Genomic DNA, 26,915 nt, shown 5'->3' on the forward strand with positions numbered 1-26,915 from the left:
TTTGGGACTATCATGGGTTTCCTTCAGACTTCTAAATTTCTAAATTGTCTTCAGGCCACATTTATATTTAAAATTACTTCAGAAAGATAGCATATTTTTCATAATGAATCAGTTTGTCACAATCAATAAAATATTTGGTTTTGCTAAGAATTAACAAAGGCTGTTGCAGTTCGATCGTTAAAAAGAGCAGACTGGCTAGAATGTGTTAATGTCTATTTCAGTCTGAGGGATTCCTGACATCAGATCAGAGACATTCAGCCCATGGTAGCCAAGGAGAGAAGGGTGCTGGATCTCGGTACATATTCCCAGTGCTGTATTACAGAGTTCTAGGAAATGAATAAGAGTCTGCTTGGGTTATGTTTGGTTGATTGTTGGGGTGGTTGGTTGGTGGGTGAGTTTTGTTTTTCTTCCTTTTGTTGTATTGTTTTTTGTGTGTTTGTTTGTTTGTTTTTGGAAAGTCAGATAGTGGATTATTGCATTTCAGGTTTGCCAATGGAGCTTCCCCCATCTACTCTAAAAAGATTGTATTTAAAGTACATCATTTTATTTTTTTCTTAAATATGCATCAAGTATATGGGTTTTAGCAAAGACAGCCCTGATTTGTAACTTTTCACTGTGGATGATGATGGTATAGGAGTTATAGTCTACAGTGCGGTTTTAAAAGTAATATTGAGAGGCCAAACCTATTCCATCTTAGGGCCAGCCTCCATCTTAAAAGAAAAAATATCTAAGAAAATTACCTACAACTGAAACTAAGCTACACTCAAGTACCAGGAAGGACCCCATAGCTTGTCCTTGGCCCATAACCCAGAGTTAAGCCATGCTACTTCCTACCAACCATCCATCAAAGATTAGTCTGATGGTTTCAGTTGTACTTTCAGACTGCTTGTGATTGACATGGTCTTGCTTCAGAGCACCCACCTGTCAACTTACAGTGGTCATTCTATTAGATGCTTGTAAGGCTAGACACCCCCTCACTTGCTCAGGGTTCAGAGCTCTTTCACCAAACCTTCTTATGGGTTGGCAGTGAGTAAGACCAAACTCAAGTTTATACTAAAGACCCTGATGGTGTTATATTGGTGTTGGCTCCTTGGTGGTCTTTTGAGGTTCCTAAACGCTCTGACCACAATATTAGAAGTTAAACTTTTTCATGGGTGTCTTTTATTCAGACATCTTACTTTATCTTTCTGATTAGCAGCAAGAGAGTGTTGAAGTTTGGGGAAATATCAAGGACTCATCAAGACCTGTGGTTTGTCACTCGGGCTGCTCAGCTGAGTTTTCTGGAGAGCTGGAAACTCTCTACTGGCCCACTAATTGCAATCTCAATATGTCAGAGATGTCCTGAGAGTTCAATTTCTCTGGATGATTTATGTGTGTGGCTCAGACTAAAATCCACTGACCTAGAAAGACTCAGAGGACAGAATGCTTTCATGATGTCTGAATTAAGTGCACAGGAAGAACATAAAATGCTCCAAATGGAACAGGACAATACCACCAATGAGCGAGGGCAGGTCTACAACCAAGTCGTGGACAGGTCAGGAAGAGCAGGTCTGCCCCAGGCCTGGCTGCCAGGAGGTAGTGTTGGGAACAAGAAGTCTGAGTGCTCCCATGCATCTGTGAGGCTCCCCAGGAAGCTGGTGCATAGCTGTTAGCTGACTCTGTCCCTGAGCCTTCACAGGACTCAATGTTCCAACAAAAAAAACATTAAAAAAAAAAAAAAAAAAAGCAAAAAAGAAACTCCCCACTGTGCTGTGGGAGATACTCTAAAGTGACCCCTCTTCTGCACTGCAGAATGAGGATATAGGATGGCTGTCTTTACCAGTTTTGCACCTGCAGAAACCTAAAAATATTTTGATGACAATTCAGTCATAATTTTAGCAGATTTTGTTTATTTAAGAATAGTTTTATGCTCATAGGAAAACTACGTGGAAAGTACAGAGTTGTTGGGGTTTTTTTTGTTTTGCTTTTCACAAAACCACCTTGTCCAACCTACACAGGCATACACACATGCTGACTGAGATAGAATAAGACAGAGCAAGAGAAAGAGAAGGGGTTGGGAGAGGGAGGTGAAGAAAGGAGAGGTGAAGGAGGAGAGAAGGAAGCAGGAGAGGAAGGGGAGGGGAAGAGGGAGAGGCCTTGCCAGCATCAGCATTCCCCATCATTGTGATACAGATGTCAAGACTGATGAACCAATGTTGGCACAATTGTCCATAGTCTCTTTCTCTTGGTCTTGTGCATTCTGAGGTTTTGCAAATGTATTATGATGTATACTCACCAATATTGCTTCATAGAGAATAGTGTGACAGGCCAGGAAATAACCCCAGAAGTGCTAAATTCCCAGGCTTTACAATGAACAATAGATCTCTCCAGAATCTGTTTCACCCATTAGCTCAGCCTCAGAGGCACCAAACTCTAGTCTCATTGTTAACTGATGACATCTGTCCTGACTCTGAGGGTACCTTTGTCATCCAGTTACCCACCCCTTCCTAATTCTCAACTATAATTTGTTTCTTTGTGGTTCTTGTTTTTTTTTTTTTTTACTTATATGTGTGTGTGCCTGCCCAGGGAGATCAAAAAATAGTGTCCAATCCCCTGGAATCAGAAATACAGGCAGCTATTGATCACCTCACATGAGTACTGGGAATAGAATCGGTGTCTTCTGTAAGAACAGCAATGGACTTAACTACTGAGCCATCTCTCCAGCTCTGGGGTTTTACTTTTCTGAGGTAGGGTCTTCCTGTATAAATAGATGAGCCTCTAACTTGAGATCCTTCTGCCTCAGTACCTTGAGTGCAGAGATAATGTGTGCATGACCATGGCTAGCACAGCTCCTGACTTTATAGATGAATACCATTTATTTCATTGCTGGAGGATACTAAAGCTTGTTGATTCACGTGCTGTAGGAGACAGTTTTATAAGTTTCTAACTTCTGGAATCTAAGCTATCTGCCGTGAGCATTCATGTGCAGAGTTTTTGTGCATGTGTCAGATGAGTTTTGAACTGATTTGAGTATCCAGACTTCCAGATGAGAAGGAAGATTAGACTGCCTTTTTGTGAGCCTGGAAAGCAGTTGATTAGAATAAGAAAGAAACAGGCTGTTTCCCAAGGATGGAATACAGAGCTTCAGAAGTGCAGCAGGAAATGAAAGGATCACTGAATGTGGGAAGAGGGGGAATGTGATGCAGAGAAGTGAGCAGAAACCTGGGTCTCATCCCTGCAGTTTCCCAGGAAGCAGAGGGAGGAGAAACTGCTCCCAAAGGTGAGCAGGAGCAGAGATAGCACTGCCCTACCCACTGTCCTACTACAGGACAGGTCCACAATCATCACAAGCCCTAAGCCCAGCTGTGGGTTTTGATTGGGCTGAGTCCTTTGGCAGATGGGTCAGGAGGAGAGAAAAAATCTTATTTTCCTACTTGTGACTTAGAGGGCCTCAGCCAGAAGCCATTTTGAAACACAGCCTCAGTTTAGCCTTCCAGTCTACACTGTGGATGGCCCAGAAATACAGCTGTAGGAAAGATACAAGCCAGGCACTGAGTGGAACAGATAGCAGGAACCTGGGTTCAGACTGAACACACACAGAGAGAGCCTAGCCTTACTCTGAGAGTCAGGACAGACCTCATCAACTAGCAGTAAGACTGAAGGTTGTACCTCTGCTCCTGAGCCAGTAGGTGGAGCCAATTCTGGAGGTATTCATTGTTCCTTGTGAAGGCTGGGAATTTGGAACTCTGGGGTAATACATAATAACGATCAATACTGAGTGAGTGTCTCTCTAACATAGACTCTAGCTTTTTAAGATAGAAAATTCACTCTGAGGAGACGGGGTTTGGGGGGATGGGTGCGTGAAGGAGAAGATGGCTGAATGGAATCTCATTCCTAGCAAAGAGAAGCAGGAAATAGAGATTCAGTGCTGGTGACAGGTCTGGAAAGTGTGGCCTGGGAACAAAGGAGCATGTCCTTGCAGAGTAGAGTGGGCTCCTGGGGTACCAGGAGGCTCAGGCCACCACTGTGCCTGCCTTGCCCCATTAATACCTGTGGCCACTGCCCTACCCACTGACCCTGCCAGCAGCATGTTGCTGTTGCTGCTCCTGCTGCTGCTGCCTTTGCTGCTGCGGCCACCTCTCAAGCTGCTTACCTTGCTGGAACAAGGCAAGGAAACCTTCCGTCCAAGAGCTGACTACGTGCAGCAAACACATTGTCTTAGCCTGGGATTTCAGTAGGACAGTGGGCATCGAGAACAAGATGGTGTGTAGCAGCCTGGAGCTTGCACAGGTCGTGTCCCTAGAAATGCCGCCCAATCTCAGGGTCACCCTGACTCTGAGCAAAATGACATCTGAGATGAAGAATGGTTGATTTCTGGGTTAAGTCTCCTAGAAAGACCTCCGAGATCCATACTGCACCACGTTGATGTCTGCTCCCTCCGGAAACCACGAAGTCGATGATCTTTCCTGTTGCTGTCTGCTATGTGCAGGGAAACTTATTTTACAGTGGCATAGATGACTGCAGACAGGTAACTGAGAATGAGAGACAGGGAAGGTTTCTGTGACAACCTCCCCCATCCCCAAAAAGACACAGGCCAGATATGAAGCTACTTTTTAGAGGCCTTAAGCCGTTGTGTAGCATCCTGAGTGACAACTTGTGAGATAAGGGTTATTTTGAAATAAGCTGTCCAACACAGGGAGTAGACTATACATGAACAGTTTGTTGCTATAGACCGAGACTGAAATTGTACCTGAGACTGGAAGATCTGAGGGAGATTTTCAACTCATGAGAGAAAAGTGTCCTAAGAAAGAGACCAGCCATGGGATGGGTACCTGGACCAGGAGAATGTGGGAAATTCTAGAAGCAGACAGGAAGCCAGTGTTGCTGAAAGGGTGAGAACAAGAACATTTACGTACATTTAAACACACACACTAATGTGTATATATATGCAATCTATAATCTCAGTAGTAGATGTAGCTCAGTTTTAGAGGACTTTCCTGGCATCCATGAAGCCCTAGAACCTTATGCAGAAACTCCAGGGGGCAGCACACACCTTATAACAAAACAAAAATCACAACAAACGACACCAAAAGTAAAGTTGAAATGATTATCCTATCTTCATTCAGTAAAGCCTGATATTATTAATCTCCCCGACCCACCTCTCTTCCTGCAAATGGGTTTGGGGGCATCTTCCATTCACTCAGATGGCGATATTTCTAGATGTTTACCTGAAACAGATTTATGACATTGTCCTTGGTATCTTTAAGAAGACTATATATGGTTGGTTGGTTGGTTGGTTGGTTGGTTGGTTGGCTGGTTGGTTTATTTACTTATTTGGTTTGTAGAAGTAAAGACACTGTCCAACTTCACAACTGCTCTGGAAATACTTGCTTAAATAACATTTTACCTTCTGATTGCCAGATGGGAAAGTAATCATACCCAGATTCCTATTTCACACAACTCCCACACTTCAGGGGCCTCCTTGGACAATCTAGTAACAACTGCACTCTGGATCCAGATATGCAGAAGCTTGGCTTCAGCTCTTTAAAGATCTCTTCTCAAAAAGCATCCTTGGCCAGCCTGGAACTCGCTACCTAGCCATCCTACCAAACAATACAGATCCACCTTCCCTTTCTCCCCAGCACTGAGACTACAGAGATGCACCACCATACACTGCACTCCCTAAGCTTTGGAAGCAGAGACTGAGGTAGATTTATTTCTTTCAACTCCCCAATTCTAAGTATGGGCTGCTAGTAAACATTGATTAGAAAGATATTAGTTGATGCTTTCCAGAAAGTATAAAAAGAGCCAAGTGTCCCTTCTGCTCTTGTTCCAGGAATTTCTGTTTTCTCCAGTTCATCCTCCTCTCTGGAGTGCAGTTTATTCTCCTATAAATCTAGAGGGTTGGTCTAGGTGTTTAAGTCCCCAGGGCTTACAGTCACACCTAAAGTAAGGATTTTTGCTGCAGCTTGGAAAACAGCCCAGGGCGCACTAGCAATGCTCCCACTTACTCAGCCCCTCCTGTAGTCTGTCTATATCAGTGAATAGATGCTTCTAGTGGGTGGATTGGAGAACTGGAGAGCAGGAGATAGTGTGGCCAGGAGATAAGGATGGAATTACAAGAGAGATTTGTCTTCATCCATAAATAGCTCTGGAAGAGTCCATGGGCCGCAGAGCAGGAGAAGGAGAGACTGACAAGAAGTCACTTTCCTTAAGTACAGGTAAGTAGGGATGTGTACCACCACATGCTGAACAGAAAGAGTTAGGATAGTGCTTCTTGGAGTTTCTGTACCGAGTGGAATTACATTAGAGATGATGTGGGGCTGAATGTGGGACATTAGACAATGATGATTGAGTCTCTAGACATTAGGGTAACTCACCATCCGGTAGAGTTCTGTGGATTCTTGGAAAGTGAATCTTTGTTTAAATGGAATAATGAGTTTTATAGATACGCTATGTAATATTATATAATAACATGGCAATGGGACCAGGGAGGCAAAAGCACACATATATTTGCAGAGGTGTTTTTTTTTGTTTTTTGTTTTTTGTTTTTTCGAGACAGGGTTTCTCTGTGTAGCCCTGGCTGTCCTGGAACTCACTCTGTAGACCAGGCTGGCCTCGAACTCAGAAATCCGCCTGCCTCTGCCTCCCAAGTGCTGGGATTAAAGGTGTGCACCACCACCGCCCGGCTAGGAGATTTTGTAAGAAAGAGCTTGTGCGCAGTGTGGCTGCAGACATCAGAGGTTTTGTGTTAGAGATAATGTAGCTAAGGACAGAAGGAACTAAATTTTGCTTCAGTTGGAGATGGAAAGGGAGTGGCCAGTCCAAGAAGGTGGGCAGGTTTTAGAACTGGGATTTGTTCTCCTATGACTTGGGAGTCATTTAGCTCTTTAACTAGTGGGGAAATATTTTGAGAAAGGCTTTTAAAAGATTTTTTTTTTAACTGTCTGATCTCTTAAGTGGGATTCTCCGGGGCTCCCCTCCCCGCAGCTTGGAGCTTGGTGGCTGGTGCTCTTCATCTTTGGCTGTCTGTCTCTCCTGATCACTCTTTCACTAACAACCAGTCCCTACAGTGAACTTAAAACAACAGTCATAGTATATAGCAAACATGACTCGGTGACTAATCATTAGATCCTCACAACAGGTGTGAATATTACATATTTTATATGTAATATAAGATAACACTTGTTATTTCTTTATATTTATAAAATTTATTTATTACATATAAAATAAATAAGTTATTTATATCTATTACATATAAAATAAAAAGTGCATAGTAAGAGCATGTGAGAGAGAGAGACAGAGACAAAGAGAGACAGAGACACAGAGGCAGAGAGAAAGAGAAGAGAAATTATAACTTTTACAAGACTAATCTGTTCTTTAACTACTGTGTGCTTGGGGGATCTGACTGAAGTTACAGAGGTCAGGAAGAAGTGACTTTACCCACTAAGCCATCTTTCTGCTTCTTGATTAGTTTCTTCCTTCACTGAGGAATCCATCCAACCACAGCTTCTGCAGACAACCCTGAACTAACCACTCCTGGCTAAGCTGACACTCTATTTGGGAGCTGGGTCCCATTCTTCCATTTCTAAGCAAAAATCCTCTTCCTTTCTGTCAAATAAATCAACCAAGAGTTGAGGCAGAGGGATGGAGAAATCAATACCTTGCTTCCATAATCTTCAGATTGTACAAATACACATACTTTTTGTACTTTCTGTTTATTCTATAAGCTGTGACTTATTTTGTATCTAAATCTGGCCTGGATCACGTTGAAATCTCCCTCTCCTAGTCTACTGGCTACTAATATGGTCTCCGTACATCACTGTGTCTTATATTTTCATTTGATTTTGACATTCTTCATGTATCTCAGTCTGGCCTCCACATAATAAGTACCTAGAGATGACCTAGATTCTCTGATCCTCCACTACCAACGTTCTTGAGTTACACACAGGCAGACACCACCATCCCTGCTTTATCTGGTGTGGATGACTGAAGTAGTACTAAATAAGCAGTCTAGCATCTCATACACCCAGTTCCCAGGCTGGTAGTTTTATTATTTAAAAGGGAAAGAGGAAGGAAAATTTACCATCTTGACAAATATTTTCAGTCCCAACCCTTGAGAGATGGAGGCTTAGGTTCAGGAGTTCAAGGGCAGCTTTAAGCCACAAAGATATCTCACAATTGCATATTTAAATGCCAGATATCAGCTCCAAACCCTGTGGTGGGAGAGGCTCTTCCCTCCTCTGCTGACAGCCCCTCCCCTCATGCACAGCTCAGGCCTGAGTAACTAACTCATCCCCTGCAGACAGACAGCCTTCAGGAAGTCCACTTTGCTCTGCCTTCTGAGCCCACAGACTGAGAGTCTTGATTCCTTCGACCATGTTACTCTCTGTTGTCTCTTCCACAGGGAACTCCTGCAAGGACTCTCAGGTGTCCTTGCTTGTCAACCAGCACTCACAGTGGTCCTCAAAAGGACCCCCTCACCCCAGAAAGACTCTCTGTGTCCTTGGGAAAAGGAAAGTCCTCACAAAGTGGCTCCTGAGCCCTGTCCCTGCCCTGTCCCTGTTCTTCTCCATTGCTGTTCCTCACTGTCCCAGCTGCCTGCCCTTTCCCTTGCCACAGGCACTCTCCTGCGTCTGGACCTTTGCACTCTCTCTCTTCTCCTCTCAGGGCTCTTTCTAGCTGTCTAAACCTTCTTCAGCTTTGCTCAAATACCTTCTGTGTGACAGTAGTAGAAAGTGCACTTAAGCCTGACAGTGCAGGCTAAGATTGCACCCACACCCCTCCTGCACTGTCGACATACCTTCCTCAGCTTGCTGGATGCTTTCTTTGTAGTTTATCAGCTCTGTTTGTTTGTTCATCCACGCAGGAAAACAGTGAGTTCTATATTTTTGTTTTTTCAACAAATATTATTTTCCATATATTTTCTATGTATAGACATGCTTGTAACAGTCAATAAACACACATTTCCTTATATCATAGCTACATCTTTGATCCATTGCTAGAGTCATAGAATCATATGTATTCTGTTAAAAACTGTAAAGAAATCTATACAATGAGTAAATTTTTAGTATTAGTAAATTGGACACATTGTAATTTTTATAAATCTTTGGTATTAAAACTATTACAAGCATCTTATCATTTTAAGATTTATGTTTATTGTTTTAATTATATGTATCTGTATGTGTGTGTATGCATGTGTGTTTGTGGTAATGTTTATATATGAGCACAGTTGTCCATGAAATAATTTGATGCTGTGTATCTTCAGTGATACTGGCTGTGAGCCTCTCAACCAGGATGCTGGGAACCTCTCCCAGTTTTCAGGTTTTCTGTAAGAGCAGTTGGCACTCGAACAGTGAGCCATCGCAGCAGCCTGGTGTTAATGTTCTAGTGAGAGTGGTACTTGTTCACACTCCCTCAATCTCGCTCTATGAGTGTTACCAGTGGAACTAAAATGAACAACTTCCAAACCCTTGTCTTTGACATCTATGTGCTTAGACACAATGCTTCACATTTTACTCAGCCCATGTTGGTAATGATGAACTTGATTGAGGCTTAGGGACCAACCACTGTGGTTACTGATCAGGAAGAGCCTGCAGTCAACTACAGGGTAACTGCACCTCCATTAGAAGGATGCTCCTTGTTTAGGGTTCTACCAGGGGAACCAACTGTTCTGTCTGACTTCAACTTTTCTGTTTACTATCTTCCTTGTGCTGAGACCAGGAGTGAGACTGAAGGATATCTGTGGGAAGGACCAGGAAAGAGGAGTGTTTGGGAGGACAGGGGACCCCAGCAAAGAAGCCTATGTGATTCAGATAGTCAGGATGAGAGACCTTCTCAGATACAGTGTGGTGAGGGCCACAGCCAACCAGAGTGTCTCCTCATTGTCCTGCAGGTCACCATCATGATGTCCCCTCAAGTCCTCATTTCAGGACTCCTACTCCTTCTCCCAGGTAAGTGAGAGGTGGGGTGGGGGATGCCTGGGAGGATGGACATTCAGACAAATACATTCCCTGGGGGCAGAATTACATGTGAGCAAAGGACCAGGATGAAACTGTAGCCACAAAGAAATTTTTTAACCTTCATGAATTTCAAAATTTACGGCTCAAATATAAGACCCACAAGACTGTCAGGTAAGAGGTGAATATATGTGTATGCATGTTATATTCAAATAAGGGTGAGTACATGTATGTGCAAGGTAGAGTCAACACATGAGGGCTACAGAAAATACCTTCACTTGGCCCAATTGCCGTTAAAAACCCATATTTTCAATTATTTAATTAAAAATACTAATTGAAATCATTCTGTCATATAGGAGTATACGGTTAATTGCATGTAAATTTTTTGAGACAGGGTCTAAGATAGCTTTGGTTGCCCCTGCACAGGATGGACAACAGCGAATGACCTCGCTACCTTCCAAGAGCTAAGATTTTAGGTGTGAGCACTTACATCTCATATTCATTCTAAGTTTTACATTCTAGTCTCTACTGGATGGGACTGTGGAAGATCATTAATTCTTATACATTTCTATACATTTATTATGATATTTTTATATTTGATTATATTTTTATATTTGTGAATATAAAAAATGTATTTGCAAAAAATGGAGTGATGAGTGTCCCAGTGAGAAGTGCACACCCATTACATACTCATTTTATTGAACAAGGCACATACTTTCTAGACCATGTCTCAAACACACAGACCTGACTCAGGCTAGGACAGAATGTAGTGACCACTCTGTGACTCTCCCAGTTCACTGTTCTGTGTTGTTTGCTTATTCATTTCTTCCTGAGCTGGGACCCAACCCAGGGGCTGGCGTGGGCTAGGTGAGCATCTTGAGCTGCATCTTCAGCCCTCAGATTCCCTCAGGTGGAAACAACTGGTAACAGGGATTCTGTCTATCCTCTCAACAGATGCATATTAACATTGCTATGCTAGGTTTAAAAGTTGCACGGTTTAATCTTTGATTTAATATTCTGATTTTGTGGTCTCAGGTTATGAGTGTTGTTCAGTTTCTGGAATGTTATCAATACATAAGAAGGAATCCTTGTTTAGCTTTTGGTTTTGGTTCGGTTTTGGTTTGTCATTGTTTAGGATGAGCTTTGAGGGCTGATCCTAAAAGCTCACCATTCCTGAGGGTTTTATAAAACCCCTTCTGAGTTGGCCTGGTGTTACACACCTTTGGTCCCAGCATGGGGAGGTAGAGGCAGGCAGGTCTCCATGAATTCAGGCAGTCTGTTATACATACAGAGTTCTAAATATTGTGATCAGCCAACGTTACATAGTTAGAGCTTGTCTCAAAAATAAAACCAAACCACAACAAAAACCCAACAAACAAACAAAAAAAAAAACAAAAAACAATGAAAATCATATGAACAAACAAAAGCCATTTTGAAAATTGACATTAAAATTAACAAAGTTCTTCCTATACACCAACAATGCTGAAACACACACACACACACACACACAAAACAAATCCTGGGCTGTACTCTTTGTATAGGGAGGAGGCTGAAGAGTTAATGATTTCATTGTCAATAGCATTGAGGGGAGGGTTGGGGTGGTTTGATACAGGATCTCATAAGCCCAGGTTGGTCTTCACTACACTTCACTGTCTCCTGCCTTCAACTTTGAAGGACATCTTTTGTAGGAACCCATCATTGTGCACTGTATCTGAAAAAACATTTTCAAAATTTTAAAACTTTTAGAGGCAGTAGACATGCTTGCATTCCTATTTCTCAGGAGTCTTGAGTCCAGAGGCTAGTAAGTACAAGAGAGCCTACACTACAGAGCAAGGCCCCGTCTACAAACCAACCAACAAGTCAGGGATAATGGTACATACCTTTAATCCTAGCAGGCAGAACTGGATTGATCTCTATGAGTTCCAGGCTAGCCTAACAGGAAGGAGTCCACCATACATCAGGAGGGAAGACAGAGGTATCGGCTTTGCAGGGTCAATTTAATGCTTGTTAGTGTAGTACTGTGAGACTTCTACCTTTCTTTCCCTTGACTGGTTGGCTCTATCTCTAGCGGGTAGATGCCTTTGTGATTTGTTAAGGCTCTGGGGATTTGGGGGACTTTCGCTGATTAACTACATTTGGCTCCAGCTAGGTGGTGGGGCAGCTTTTACAGCTCCTGATTGGCTGGCCCCTGAGGGTGCCTCAGGCTAAGTGGTGGAGCAGCTTCCCGATTGGCTGATGGTAAGGGGTGGGTTTCCCTGGAATTCACTTGTTTTGGACTTTTCCAGTTATGGGAAACAGAAATGTAGGCCTAGTCTCCCAAACTGTCATGGAATCAGCCTGGCTCTCTTTAAATCTGTCCTCTCAAAGGAGTCGGTTTATGCGATGCACCTTCTTCTGGTGATATTTTCTAATTTCTTTTACTAAGAGTGAAGATAGAAACCAATACTACCTTGTCCCTACTGTTTTAAATTCAGAACATCATTTTGTAATTTTTCAGTCTTTGCAGTTTGTTACATACTTTTTAATTTATCTATTTTATTTTGAGGCTGAATCTCACTGTGTGATATAGATGGCCTTGCTCTCTCCCCAAGTAGATCAGACTGTCTGAAAACTCACTAATCCAACTGCCTCAGTCTTTTGACTAATGGGAACAAAAATCCTGTGTCACTAGGCACAGTGGCTTGAAATCATTAATAGTGAGTTGTTACCAAGCTTAGAAATTCTTTCACCGGTCAGTGTTTAAAAGTCCCCTGTCTGGCTCCTCACTGGGTCCACAAGAGATGCTCTGTCTTTTCCTTAACAACCACTTTGTATGATGTCTCATGACTTAATCACACTGAGATGACTCCTCAGCTGTCCCAGGACCCTCATGAGCTGCTCTGCACTTTCCCATCCACCTGGGAGATAAAATGTCCCAGAGCAAGAAAAGAGACTCTCCTGAGATGGCTGTTTCTTTTTCCGTTGTTGTTCCCATTATGATCTTTTGATTAGGGTTGTTGGCTTTCACTTGGTTTATTGTTTGTTTGGGTTTTTTTCTTTTGTTTTTTGGGTTTTTTTTCTTGTTTGTTAGTTTGTTTTGTTCTGTTTTGTTTTGGGTTTTTGTTGTTGTTGTTGTTCTTTTCAGGCTTGCCTTTTTCCCCACTAAATTTTTACTGTCCAGGGAGGGTTTGAGTTGTTTTCATGCCTCTGTCCATACATTATATTGGACTAGCAATCTAATCATCTGGATCTAAATGAGTGAGTAGTTTGTATCTAGCAGTGTGAATAGATTTACTGCAGCACACAGCCACACCTACTCCCTGCTGTGCTGTCCTCACTGACTTTCACACTGATTGACAGGAGTGCTTGCCCCTCAACACCTAGTTGTTGGTTCCTGAGCCCAATAGACCTATTACTTAGCTGGTCCTTTAAGGGAAAGGGAAGTGGGGGCCAGCAAGATGGCTCAATGGGAACAGGTGCCTGTGGCCAAGCTAGATTACCTGAGTTCAATTCTTGCAAGCTACTTGCTAGAAGGTGAGAACCAACACTCTCAAGTTGACCTCTGACCTCAATACTTTGCCCATGGAAAACTATACACACATATAGACAAAGAGGAGAAGGGAGGGAGAAAAAGAGAAAGAAATAAAAATAAGTGAATAAATACGATTTTTATAAAACTTAAAAGTGGGTTGAACTCCATGTTCATTAGCTTCCTGCATGTAATAGGAAAACACAGTTCTTTCCTGGAGAAAATGCTCTAGGTTTGAATTACATCACGTCCATTAAAGAGAAGAGTGTTTGGAGGAGTTGATCCCGGTTCCTGGGTTTTATTTTGTAGTTAGCAGGGTCAGGATTGAATGATGCTGCTTCTGGGGAACCGTGACAGCTGACAGAACAGTGTGTGCTCCTGCTGGAGTCCTCACTGACTGTTTCTTTCAGGCACCGTTTCCTGTTACTTCCAGTCTTGGGTCTCTGTGCACTCACAGACCATCAGTAGGGTGTTTGAATTCATAGAACACTTCTGATTTTCCTGATTTGTGAATTACAAGCTGAACCTGCTTTGCCCCAATATAAAATCTGCAGTACTTCAAGATCTAAAACCTTTTGGGCATTGCATTGATAGAAACATCTAGAAAACTCAATTCTGTAAAGTATTCATACTCATAATTATCAGTGGTTTATAAATGTACATGCAATCGATGAGTATGAATTGTGTGCATATTAAAACTACATCTATTCACACTTAGACTGAGCACCATCTGCATGCTATATATAATTTTTTTTTAAAATTCTGAAATACCCCAAATCTGAAACTCCTTGAACCAAAATATTTGCATAAGTGATATTCACCATGTTTCTCTTATATTGGGAAAAAAAAGCATAGAAGACAGTGTCTACTCTCTATCCAAAGTACTAATTCTTTGTGTTGGACTTTGTATGGGATCTTTCATAAGACAATTAGGCTAGTTAGCCTTCAGCTGGGATGCAGTGCTGTGTGGTGTGTCCTCCCAGGACTGACTGCATTGAATATGCTGGGCCTGTAATCTGTGGGAGAAGTCAGTCACTTACCTGTGAAAGGTACAAAATCACTCTCAGCCCACATAACTTCTCTATCTCACAGATGCTTAGAGACATCTGAGGATCTGACTCCTGTTATTTATAAAGTGTTTCCATAGGAACCTGGGCTCTGTTCTCATCTCTGTCTTGTCAGTGAAGCTGCCTTTTATTGGTGAGCCCGTACCCTCACCCTCCCTGTCATATCCTAGTTGGTCCGTGACAAGGAACAGAAGTTCAAGAGAGGAAGAGAAGCTGTCCCTCTGCCTGGGGACAGCTTCTCACTGCTGTGCTTAGGAGCAGGTATAGCAGAAGATTTTTCTTTCTTCTTGCTTGACTGACCCTTGCTTTCATAATGATTTCTAAATTCAGGAGTTCTAACAAGTTCTTCAAGGAGACTTAGAATTTCAAGTAGATTCAAACTGATCAATATACCTGGACCTACTCCAAGGAAACCCAGAACTATTCCAAAGAAGCCCATAACTACTCCAAGGAAACCAGAATTACTCAAAAAATAAAGCAACAAAACCCAATACAAAACAAAATTACTCCAAGGAAACTCATAACTACTCCAAGGAGACCAACAACAATCACAAAACCCACAACTCCAAGGAGACTCTCAAGAGTCATAAAACCCACAACTACTCCAAGGAGACCCTAAACTACCACAAACCCCACAACTACTCCAAGGAGACCCTAAACTACCACAAACCCCACAACTACTCCAAGGAGACCCTAAACTACCATGAACCACACAACTACTCCAAGGAGACCCCAAACTACCACAAATCACAACTACTCCAAGGAGAACAAGAACTGTCTTGAAATCCATAACTAATTCAAGGAAACCCACAACTACCACAAAACACACAACTACTTCAACAAGACTCACAAATTCTCCAAAATCAAACAGAATCCTTGGTAAGTGACTGACTGCTCCCACAGATTACAGGCCCAGCATATTCAATGCAGTCAGTTCTGTGAGGACACACCACACAGCACTGCATCATAGCAGAAGGCTAATTAGTCTAGGTTGTCCCATGAAAGATCCCATGCAAAGCTCAACACAAAGAATTAGTGCTTTTGGATAGAGAGTAGACACTGTCTTCTATGCTTTTTTTTTCCAATAGAAGAGAAACATGGTGAATATCACTCCTCCAACACCGTACACATCCATAATCACAAACTAGGTAAAACCCATGTGTACCAGGGCTCAGAGTCCTTCTCGTGGGATGCTGTAAGACACACAGGACAACAAGGCAATCTTAAGTACAATTTAGGTAAACAATTCTTAGCTTGGATCCAAACAATAACTTCATAATATCTGTTATTCTCCAGCCTTTTTATGAGCAACCTCTACTGTGTAAGAGCTTGAGATGGAAGACACCTACCTCTGTCAGATTCCCAGGGGATTCACTGCTAGCCAGACTTAGGTGCATCATTGATCTAGGATAGGTGATAAGGATGGTAGTGGGCTAGTGGGGCATAACTTTCTGGTGAAAATCTAAGGAGTGACTGAGGGCTAGGGTCAGGTAAGAGGGTTTTGGACCCTTTACATCTATTCTGAAATCATGCCATCCAGCTGAGACATAGTAAAATGAAGCTAACATTTAGTGTTCCCTGAGTACTGAGCAGTATAGTACATACTTTCTGATGCAGTGTTCAACTCTCAGAAAACTGTTATTGATATAGCTGTGGTCTTTGTCCCTATTGAATAGGGACAGGACCTGACACAAAGTCAGAAAGTTCTTGTTGGAAGTTATGAAGACAGAAAGTGTATCATACTCTGTCCCTGTTCACTTGAATTAGAAGCTGTTTCTTCTAATTCCAGGGTCAGGCCTCCTGTCTTGGGCAAAGATGTTTGGTGGGTTTGTTCTGTATTCACATCTTCACTGAGGAAGACTTCAGTCTCCATTGTTAGGGGCAGTTGATGCTTTCTAAATTTTTGCTTCAAGAGTCTTGTAATATTTGTATAGGGAGAAACTGTAAAAGATTTTTTTTTCTGATAATTTAAACACTGAGTTTATGGCCTTTAGTGATTTGAAATGTGCACGTGTGATGAAGAGATGGCTCCATAGCTAAAAGCAAGTATTGTCCTTGAGGAGATCCTGAGTTGATTCCAGGCACCCACATTGAGCAGCCTGTAATTCCACTTCCTGGGGGCATACTGCCTCTGGTCTCTATAAGCATCTGCAGTCAAATGCAGAAACCCATACACAGATGACATATGCATATGCACACAATTTAATATAAAAAAATTTGTGCATATGCTTTGCTGACACCATTACATTTGTACTTCAAATGCCAACACATATGAATTTACTTAATAGTAACTGATAGATTGTAGAGATGGAGAAAGCATGACATCAAGGATAAGATTAGGTTCAAATCTTCTATATCCAGGAGTGAAAAAGTAGCTGTTAGAGGGAAACTTAAAGTTTCCTAAAACCTATCCATCCCTGGAGTGTACCTTCCCCCCACCATGAGCAAGCCTGGAGAGACCTTGTTTACCACAACAAGGTCAAGTGACAGGATCTAGGTGGAATTACCCACCTTGGCTGCCCGGAACACAGAAGCAGAACTGCCCCTGGGCTTGCCTTGAGACATCTCCGGCAGTGACCTGGAACGGACTATGGATTATCCCACCCATCTGAAACCAGGAGGGGTTGTGGGTTGGGTCTTCCCCTTTAAATTGAGAGCTGAACATTAAAGCTTGGGGCCTTGATCAGAGAACTTTGTCTTGGCCTCATCTCTTCTCGCCCTCCTTCCCCTTTCATTCCCAGCCCCCCCTTTCAGGTGAACCCAGTTGACTTGTGGCTGCGGGCGGCTACACTGGAGTAGGACTGGATTTTGAGGGGGCAAAAGGATCACAATGTGTTGTTGTTGTTGTTGGTTGTTGTTGTTGTTGTTGTTGTTGTTGTTGTTGTTAGAGCAATCTGGTAGAATTGATTTCCTTGCCTTCCATTGGCCTGTAGGAATATCAACCAGGAGGACTCTGAAGGACTGGGCTAAAACCTGAGTTTGCCGAGGGCTCTAGGTTACAACTGTGAGACTAGAGAAAAAAAAAAAAAAAAAAAAAAAAAAAAAAAAAAACAAAAAACAAAGCAAAACCAAAACAATTTGTTCCAGGCAGCTACACACCCTATAGTACAATGAGGATATCTCAGGATTGTTAGAACCTTTCAATACTTAGCTTTTGGTGCTTCAGAGGATGGGGTTCATGAGCCGAATTTGGAGAACTCGGATAAGTTACTGACTTAATTGAAAACTGAGATTTAGAAATGACAATGATATTTTATATCATTTCTAAATGACATAAGATGCTGGGGTGCTACTACTTGAGTTTTGTTTTGTTGAGATGGGATCTCAACTTGGCTGGCAGGGAACTCATTATGCAGACCATACTTGCCTTGAAGTCATAGAGATCTTCTTGCCTCTTCCCCTAGTGGTAAAAAGTATTTGCTACCATGCCTGTCAGTGTTGAATTAAAATTTGTATCATGTTCCATAACTGAGTCACTTACTCTTATTCCTGGAAGGTTTGACTTAGAGGCCTAACTCACAAACAGAGCATAGACTACAGATGTGCCCTAAACCGAGTCATTGCCTTTGGCTCTTTGGAAGGGCTCACATAGTGATAAAAATATAAACACAAGAATATGGGAACTGAGGAAGGCCAAGTTATCCAAATTTGTCCATGCTGGGCAATGACAGATTTATAAGTAGTTGGGATTTCCATAGAGCTGTAGTATTTCCATGCATTGTATGGGCACTTAGCATGTGCATTGCTGGCAGAGTCATTTCTAGAATTAGACATGTATACTCATCTGATGACTGCCTTTTCAAGAGTAAAATGAAACTGAGAGACTACCAGTTAGGATGTAAAACATTTGTTTATTGTTGTTACTCAACAGAATGAGAATTATGTGCATATAGATTTCAGAAAACGTACAATATATAACCTGTTCCAAAAAATAGATGGCTCATAAACACCCTGATATGTGAATGGAGTTCCAGGACTCCCCTGCCTAACCACATCCTAATCCTCACATCATATGAGACACATTGGCTTTGGGACCATATGACAGATGGATTCTAAGGTAATTCTGATCCAAGTCAAGGAACATAAATGTTAGATGAGAATACACACAAGCCATACTGGATATCATGGTAGCTCCATTCCTCCTGAATGGACTCATTCTGACTTTCCAATGTGTATGTGATCTTCTGGCATTTACCATCCCCAGCTTAGGACCTTAAACTGGTTCACAAATAAGTTCTCTGGTTCACCCAAATATGCAGCTGAGCCTTGGCATGTGCATGTATTTCTTTCCCCAGGGAGGTAGGAAAAAGCAGGGAGAGAGGGAGAAACAGGGAAAGAGGGAGAGAGAGGGAGAGACAGAGACAGAGAGAGACAGAGAGAGACAGAGACAGAGAAAACAGAGAGAGAGGAAGGAGAGAGAGGGGAAGGAAAGGGAGAGAGAGGGACAGAGAGAGAAAGAGAGAGAGAGGTTCAACTTCTTAGAGAAGTTTAGAAAAATGTTAAGAATGTCGTGTGATGCTCAGAATGCTACAGTATTTGATGTTATTAACTTTAAACTCACCATAGAAGCTGGTGTGAATATATGTAGTTTTTGTAGTGAAAATCTAACATGTTCATAATAACAACTAATTTTCATTCTTGTTTAGCAGTTTGGAGCACCACTGTGACATCTTCACATCAACCTTGGAATAATCACACTGTAAGCTTCTCCCTTTCTGTGGTAATAATGAGATTCAAGTGTCCATCTTCTTGCAATCATATTGCCTTTAAACACTTTGTCAAATTAGTTCACAGACTTTTGTGTCAGAAAAAGAAGAAATAGAGATGTAAAAGTAACTTTTATTCCCCTTATGTAATTGTCACCTTGGAGCTTACTACTGAATAAGTTCACCCTTTCCAGTTCTTTCTGAATTCTGGCTGGATGGTTTAACTCAGCTGTTCTGGCCCAAACTCCTTTGCAAGCTAACCAATTCAATCTGACTTCTCTTAGCTTCTCAGTGACTTGCTCTACATAACTCTGGCAATCTGTTCTAATCTTCTGGCTCCTTCTCATTCTCTGGCTTGTTCTGTTTTCAGCCATGTCTAGAATTTTCTTTTTGCAACCCATCTCTATAAAACTGTTCCTGTAAAATTTGTGTGTGAACTCTGAGAACTGGACTGCCATGAATTCCACTCCCCTGTATCCCCTCTCAACTCTCTGACTCAACTGAACTGGCTGAATAGAACCCAGAAATGTGTATGGTCCTGTCTCCTGAGAGCTGGCGTTAAAGGAGAGTACAAACATGCCTGGATCTAAGCTTTTCTTTACCTGAAAATTGCTGTACATCAGGCTGGACCTCAACTCAGAGGTCTGCTTACCTCGATCTCTTGGTACTAAAAGCATGTCTGTGTTCCAGCCAGATCACACAGACCTAGAAGGTTTTTGGATGTGATCCCTTGCCAGAATAGCCACGTGGCTGTATTGAAACTCTGCTAAATAGAAGAAAACAATAGTCAAGCATAGTTGTTTATGCTTTTATTTTAGGACTGAGACAGCTGAAATAAGAGATACCAAGTCTGCGGACAGCCTGGATTACCAGGGCATCTTGGGTTACCTAGTGAGACTCTGTCTCAAAAAAAAAAAAAAAAAAAAAAAAAAAAAAAAAAAAAAAAAAAAAAAAAAAACATTAAAATATGATAATAAATCCATTAAGAAAAAAGATTTTGAGTCTAAAAAAGGTGTTAGGAAGTTTATTTTGATAGGCAAGTTTGTTAGTTATACCTAATAAATGATATTTTATAAAACAATTGAAGAGGTGAAGACACAGAGATTGATTTATTTTATATGGTTAAAATTTAGGTTTAAAAAAGAATGAGCTAACCAAAGGAGAATAAATTAATATACCATATTTGTTGAAAGTACTGTTAACTGAGCAGACTTGTACGGGATTTAGCACAGTCCTGCATGGCACATTTGGACCTGAGGGCAGTTAACTGCACACAATCATCTTTGCCGTCAAGAAGAAATCATTTAAAATTAAATACAAAAAAAGGAGTAGGAAAATCTGGACTCTGCAGCTGCCAGGCTGTCTCTAGGTGCACAGAGAACAGTGCATGGAGAACTGGACACAGAGGCACTCCTCTGTGTATTGGTATCTGGGGCTTTTGATTTCTTTGTTTTTGAGACAGGGGCTTCTGGAGACCAGGCTAGCCTTGATTCCCTACAGAGCTGAGAAGGATAAGGAACTCCCGACCCTCCTGGCTCAACTTCTCCTCCCGGGTCACAGATGTGCGCAACCACACTTAGCAACAGCAGCCTGCTTCTTGAAGCTGCAGATGAGCTTCCCAGACTCCATCTCCTGGGAAGGTTGAAAAGATGTGTGAAGACAAATGAGAAAGGATAGCCACCGCTGCTACTTACAACCAGGAAATGCTATAAAGTAAATGTTCAGTGGGCAGGGCAGGCACTGCTGTGATCCAAGCACTCAGGGGGTACAGGCAGGAGGATCAGAAGTTCATCACATTGGCTACATAGTGAGTGATAGGCCGGCCTAGAATACATGAGACTCTGTCTCAAACCCTACAAACATTACTTTATATTCACAACAGTACTTGTTAAGAGCTCACAGAGCTTACCTGACGCGTCCACTAACTAAGCCAAGGAGCTGGGATTGTGATCCAGAGTTGAGGCTCAAACATGGGCAAAGACCTGATCTCCGTTAAACCCATCTCTCTTGTCTGCGTAGGGCTGGTAGATCAGTGCTGAGCTATGTGTGACAGGGCCCAAGGTGATCCCCAGCCTGTCTCATGCTTATTCCAGGACATGGTAATCCATGGTCACCTGCATCAGGGCACTAAGATGGATTTCGAATTTCTCTCTGATCACATGGTGTTAATATGGCTGCATCCATGAACAGCTTCCCATGAATGGTTTTATTATGGTATGGATCTTGCCTCATGGCTTGAGGACCATGACATTAGTCCCAGCCATCAGGAGATCTGTCGGGCATGTACATCTCTGAGTTTTAGGCAACCTTGGTTTCATGACTTTTAGGCTAGCTGTGACTACATACTAAAAAGAGAGACACAGTCTCAGAGGAAAAAAAAAGAAAGAGTCCAGAATTGAATTTTATAAGATAATTGGGATCTATGAATCTATGAGGAAAGATCAGACTCAGTAGCTGCAAACTCTGGTAACATTCAAGGATCAACTTAGAAACTAGCCATTGCTCTTATCAATAGGACAATAACCTACTAAATATTAATGCAGATATAATTACTTGAGACATGCAACCTTGTTGTCATCTCAAGCCACATAGAAAATAAATTTTAACCCTCCTCATAGACACTTTGACATCTGTAGTATCTGGTTTCACCGCTTAGTACCAATGCAGGTTGTTTGGTTTTACTTACAGACATAATTTTTTTTTTAACAATTTGTCTATGTAGTTCTGGTTTTCCCAGAGCTGTTAGGCAGACCATATTCTCTTGAAACTCTTGGTATTTCTCTACCTCTGCCTTCCAAGTACTAGGACTCAAAGTGTGTATGACAACACAATTGCATATTTTATACTCGTCACTGGCAGTGGAGGGAAAAGGCTAGATTAAAGTACAGAATGTGTTTTCTGCTCATCTCAGTTGGTGCCTCTTCAATTACTGATGTTTCCTTAGGAAGTGGTCCCAACACAACCCCCCCTGAAGATCTCCACTAAGGACCTCTATATTGGAATCTCTGTGTCTGCTACACTGCTGATCCTCCTGGCAAGCATCCTGACTACCATAAGTGAGTGACTTCATCAAGATTCCCAATGTCAGGAATCGATCTGGGTCTCCATTACATAAACAAGCACGAAATCTATGGAATTTTGGCAGAGAAAATTGTTTTACTCCTTGAGAAGGCTGCAAAGCTAGTTTAAGTGCACTGAGCAAGCATGCCCAATGGGGCCCCTTCTGGGCCTTTAACTCTAAAGCAGACAGGTCCCTTGCTTCTGTCTGAGAGCTCAGAGCTTGGCCTCACATTCTTAAGAGACTGCTGATACAAAGCAGCGCAGTGGCCAGGAATAATCACGTCTAAGCGTGGGTTTTGACTGCAGGAAAATGATGACTCCACAGCTATTCTCACCTAATGGCGTCTTCCCATGTTTCTTTCAAGATGCCGCTTCCTCTGTCTTATGGAGCATTTGAGAGAAGACAGTAGGTTTGTGTATATTTCCCAGACCAAGGAACTAGAGCAAGGATTCTCAGCCACTCTGACTGTCTTCATGTAATTCCACATGCCATGGGGTTTACATGTTACATGACTTCTCTGTGTCCCCTCTGGATCCCAAGGGATGTGTTACGATCTTCTAAGCACTGATATTACTTTTAACACATGGGGCATGCTCAGTGACCACTGTTACAGTATCTCATAAAGACTCCTGTTTCATACAAGCATAAATACTGGTGGTTCTTTTCCTAAATACCATTGTTTGTTTCTCTCCTTGAAACAGGGTCTCATGTATTCTAGGGTGGCACTGAACTATGTAGCTGAGGCCAGCATGGGACACCTTAGCCCTCTGCCTCTATGTTCTGGGCTTACAGCATATGTTTTATGTTTCAATTGCTGTCCACCTCAAGAAAAAATAAAATCACATATTCTATAAAAATTTTAATGTGGGGCTGGAAAGATGGTTCAGCACTTAGGAGCATGTATTGCTCTTGGGTGGGTGACTCACAGCTCACTGTAGGGACATTCACATGGATGCCGCCAGATTGGACTCTAGTTCACAGACACACAGGGACACATACACACAGACATACACACACGAGAGACAGACACACAGACAAAGACAGAGACAGAGATAATTTTTTAAAGAAAACGAAATTAAATGCTATGATAAAAGAGTTTGTTTTACAAGGTTAAAATCTGGAACAAAAGAAACCATTATAAGACCTATAGAATTGAATCTTAGCCTGCAGATCTGGTTTTGCCCTCATGATGATACTGTTGAATGTTCTGGAACATATTTAATAGTGAAGGCACATAAGACACTGGATGGAAAACTGCATGGCTAACACTGCAAGAGTTGTTTAAAGGTGGCACTCAGGCTTGCATGGCCCTTTCCTGCAGGGCTTGTGGGAGCACACATGGTGCTTCTATCTGTGTAACGCATTCTCTGGGTAAGAATGTGAGCCACCGACCTTCTGAGAGCCCACACATGAGCTCATTCCTGACCTGTTTCACATGACTGGGCAGAAATTTGGAAATGAGAATGTGCCTGTCATAGTTTAGAATGCTTCCCTCTAATATTCAGAACTTGGTTGTTCATAATGGTTATTTAAGCTGGCTCTGGTGGTATGAGTCTGTTATCCCAGGATTCAGGCGGCTGAGACAGAAGGATCATGCTTCATGGTAATTTTACACTATAATAGAAAGGCAATGTAATAATGGTGGAATAGAAATTGCATAAAATACTACAAATATGCTCCTTTTCTTAGTCCAAAGCTTTAATTCTCCCCAGAGAAAGGTAATTACTGGGAATCTCAATGTGTTTGACAGGAAGGAAAGGGTGAGGAGTAGGTGCTGTCACACACCTCCTGAATTGCATTATGGAAGGAGCCAAAGCCAGCAGTGCAGTGCGCTACCTTAGTGACACTTAATAGGGTCCCTGAGGGAAGAGACCATTAGTAGGACCTTGTGTCTCAGGTCGCTTGGAGAGTCCATGTTTAGCTTATTTCCCACCAGCCAATTTAAAACCTAGATTTCTTCATTTTTTTTCTTCAGTGAACGACAGTTTACCAATGCCACTCTTGCATGTTAGGAATGCTATGTGGGTGAATGCACGAAGCCATGAATGCAGAGAAGATATGTCATGTAGTGTTCATGGTTACCAGGGAACGGTTAAGTTAAAAGCAGACGCAATGCCCTTAAGTAGAAGAAAATATCATGAATGTTTTTGATGGTATATTTAATTTTTCCTTTCAACTCCTCCCAACTCCCCCTCACCCCATTTTAGAGTGCAGACACAGAAAAAAGAAGAGTCTAGAGAGGTAAGCTGTCTCGGCTGTGCCAGTTGCTCTGGAACAACGTGCAGTCTTGTAGATTTCTCCTGATTTCTTCCAGTTCCTTTTCTCCTTCTCTTTTTCCCTCATTCCTTTCTCAGCCACCTTCTTTTTATTTACTTATTTTTAGTCAAAGTGTTTTTTCATATAATATATTTCCTTCATTTTTCTTCCTGTCCACAAGCTCCTCTCAGATTGCATCACCTCCCTCCCTACCCACCCAACATTATTTTCTCTCTTTCCTTCAACTGGGGGTGGGGGGGAGGTGTGTGGAAGAAAACCTACAAAAAATACTAACATGAAATCAAAATAATCATTCAAAGACCATTCTCTGTCAGTTGTCACATTGGATCATCTGAGCTTTCTGACCCTATGTTGTTTCCGTACCTGCACACATGATACTGAGCCAAGCAAAGAGAAGCTTTGTCCCAACTTCTTTGTAATTCTCATCACAGGTGTTCTTCTTATGGGTGAAGGGAGATGTTCATTTTGGTTCTGTATTTCAGTAGCAGTGATGGCCAGTGTACAGATGACAAAATCCACTGTGTCAAAACACTACCCATGTGTTAAAGTTAGTCAGTTTCGTTCTGTGAGCTCTAGAAGTTCAAATCTCAGTCCACCAGGACTACCCACAGTAAACGCTCCTCCCACGGCTGATGGGAAAGACCCCAGACCCCAGCAGTTCTCTCTCAAATCATTTCCTTTCCCTGTAGCACCTGATGTTTTGTGCATGTGCTCTATGCAAGTGTGTATCATGCATGTTGTCTGTGCATCTGTTTCCAAGACAACCAGCCCCTGTGGAAGGACACTGTTGCTTCACCCATTTTCCCACTCCATGTTAATGTTAGAGTATACAGATGCTATGCAGATTTCAAGACCAATTTTTCTTTAGCAAGAATTTATTTATTATTGGGTCAGGAACTGGTTTTGTCTATAGGTGCAGTAGTGTGTTTGTGTGTATAGCCATTGCTTTCATGGCACCTTAGAAGGTCAGAGGACAACGTTGTGGAGCTGGTTCTCTCCTTCTGCCCTTCCCCGGGTTCCAGGAATGGAGCATGAGTCACCAGGCCCTCCTAATCTTAGGGTCACAATTCTAAGCTGTAAATATATGAGCCATCCAGTTCTTAGCTCAATTCCAAAATGCACAACCTGATTAGGTAACTCCAGTTGGTGTTATATAACTGTTGTTTAAACGTGCCACTTTTTGTATTCTATTACATGGCTGGATGCTAGTATAAACTCTCCTTGTTTTAATGGGTTTTTTAGTTTCTCTGATATTTATTAAGCAAAGTTTTCTATAACTTAATACCACATTTCTGTATGGTACTGTTCATTAGTTGTTATAGTTTTGTTGTAAGTGACATTTCTGAAGTCCCAAATACCTAGTCATGCTGAATCATGAATGAAAAATATCTGCTCAGATCTGAAAAGTGACCTTCCTGTTATTTTTTGAACAACTCTCTCTTCAGCTCTGTTGTCTTCCATGGATTTCAGAATGAAGTTTTCCAAAGTACAGCCCAACCCCAAGCTGTGGACAATGTCCACATTATTGAAGACAGTAAAGTTCCAGTTGCCCATTGAGGAACCATCATCCAAGACAGCAGGAGAAAGAATGGGATGTGCCCATGCTGTTGTATTTCTCCTGTGTCAGTCCATGTGGTGTTCCCATTTGTCAGCAGAAGTGGCGAGGGTGGCCCTCTCGCTGTTCATAGGCCTAGTGATTGTTCTTACAGTACTCATTCTTACCACACACTGGGGAGCATTCTCTCAAACAGGAACACTTTACAATGTCCTGTGTCCTTTAGATGTCCCAAGTTGTGTCTGTGAGAGGCGATCACTGGTAATGCAGAAAATGGACTTCTATCTTAGTTACTGAAACCATCAAGAAGCAAGGAATACGATTTAAAAATAAAAATATGTAAATAAATAAATAAATAAATAAATAAAATGCGAACGGAGAGGGCAATACTTAATTTAGAAGTACTTCATGATTGTGGGTTTTTTTTTTCTTTTTTTGTAACATAAAACATCTTTCTCACTTTCCTCAAAGGGGCTTAAGTCATGGGAGCTGCAGGTTTAATGTAGAAAAACAGAAAGGAGTCTAGAGGTGTCCATGCTTTCTAATGGCTTCTGAAATATGATACAGTGTAATGTGGTTGATCTTAGGATAAGAATGTGAGTTTCCATCAGAAGCAGTTACCATGGTGAGTATGGACCAGGCAGACATCTGAGAAGAAGATAATGGGGCACGGGATTGAGCTCATTAGTGCTATTTCCACTACACTTCTGTCTTGATGCTCAGTGTTCCTATACTGACCGAATTCCGAATTAGGAGCTAGAAGGAGGCAATGCAGAAATGGAAGGGGAGATGAGGAAGTGGGA

The 26,915-nt window shown here is 42.0% G+C and overlaps 2 protein-coding genes across 3 annotated transcripts in view; one reads left to right on the forward strand and one right to left on the reverse strand.

The window, feature by feature from the left end:
- LOC117711422 (hepatitis A virus cellular receptor 1 homolog) overlaps positions 1-12,191 on the reverse strand; it is a 99,822-nt gene extending 87,631 nt beyond the window's left edge. Inside the window, exon 1 of the mRNA XM_076936997.1 lies at positions 11,819-12,191. The gene's annotated coding sequence lies outside the window, so the exon portion shown is untranslated. The remainder of the gene's footprint in view (positions 1-11,818) is intronic.
- On the forward strand, positions 296-26,487 carry LOC117711065 (hepatitis A virus cellular receptor 1 homolog). Of its 2 annotated transcripts, none has more exons than XM_034506464.2 (7): positions 296-5,686; positions 6,129-6,200; positions 9,875-9,932; positions 19,160-19,212; positions 22,164-22,275; positions 24,488-24,521; positions 26,003-26,487. In XM_034506464.2, exons 3-7 carry the CDS (start codon positions 9,884-9,886, stop codon positions 26,112-26,114), a joined length of 360 nt encoding a protein of 119 aa, XP_034362355.1. In that variant the 5' UTR covers positions 296-5,686; positions 6,129-6,200; positions 9,875-9,883; the 3' UTR covers positions 26,115-26,487. The 2 variants fall into 2 exon arrangements, with proteins under 2 accessions (XP_034362355.1, XP_034362356.1); XM_034506465.2 differs by having other exon boundaries at positions 19,163-19,212.
- The last annotated feature ends 428 nt before the right edge of the window (positions 26,488-26,915 follow it).

This window comes from Arvicanthis niloticus, chromosome 6 (genome assembly GCF_011762505.2).
Source record: "Arvicanthis niloticus isolate mArvNil1 chromosome 6, mArvNil1.pat.X, whole genome shotgun sequence".
In the NCBI taxonomy this organism is placed as follows: Eukaryota; Metazoa; Chordata; class Mammalia; order Rodentia; family Muridae; genus Arvicanthis; species Arvicanthis niloticus.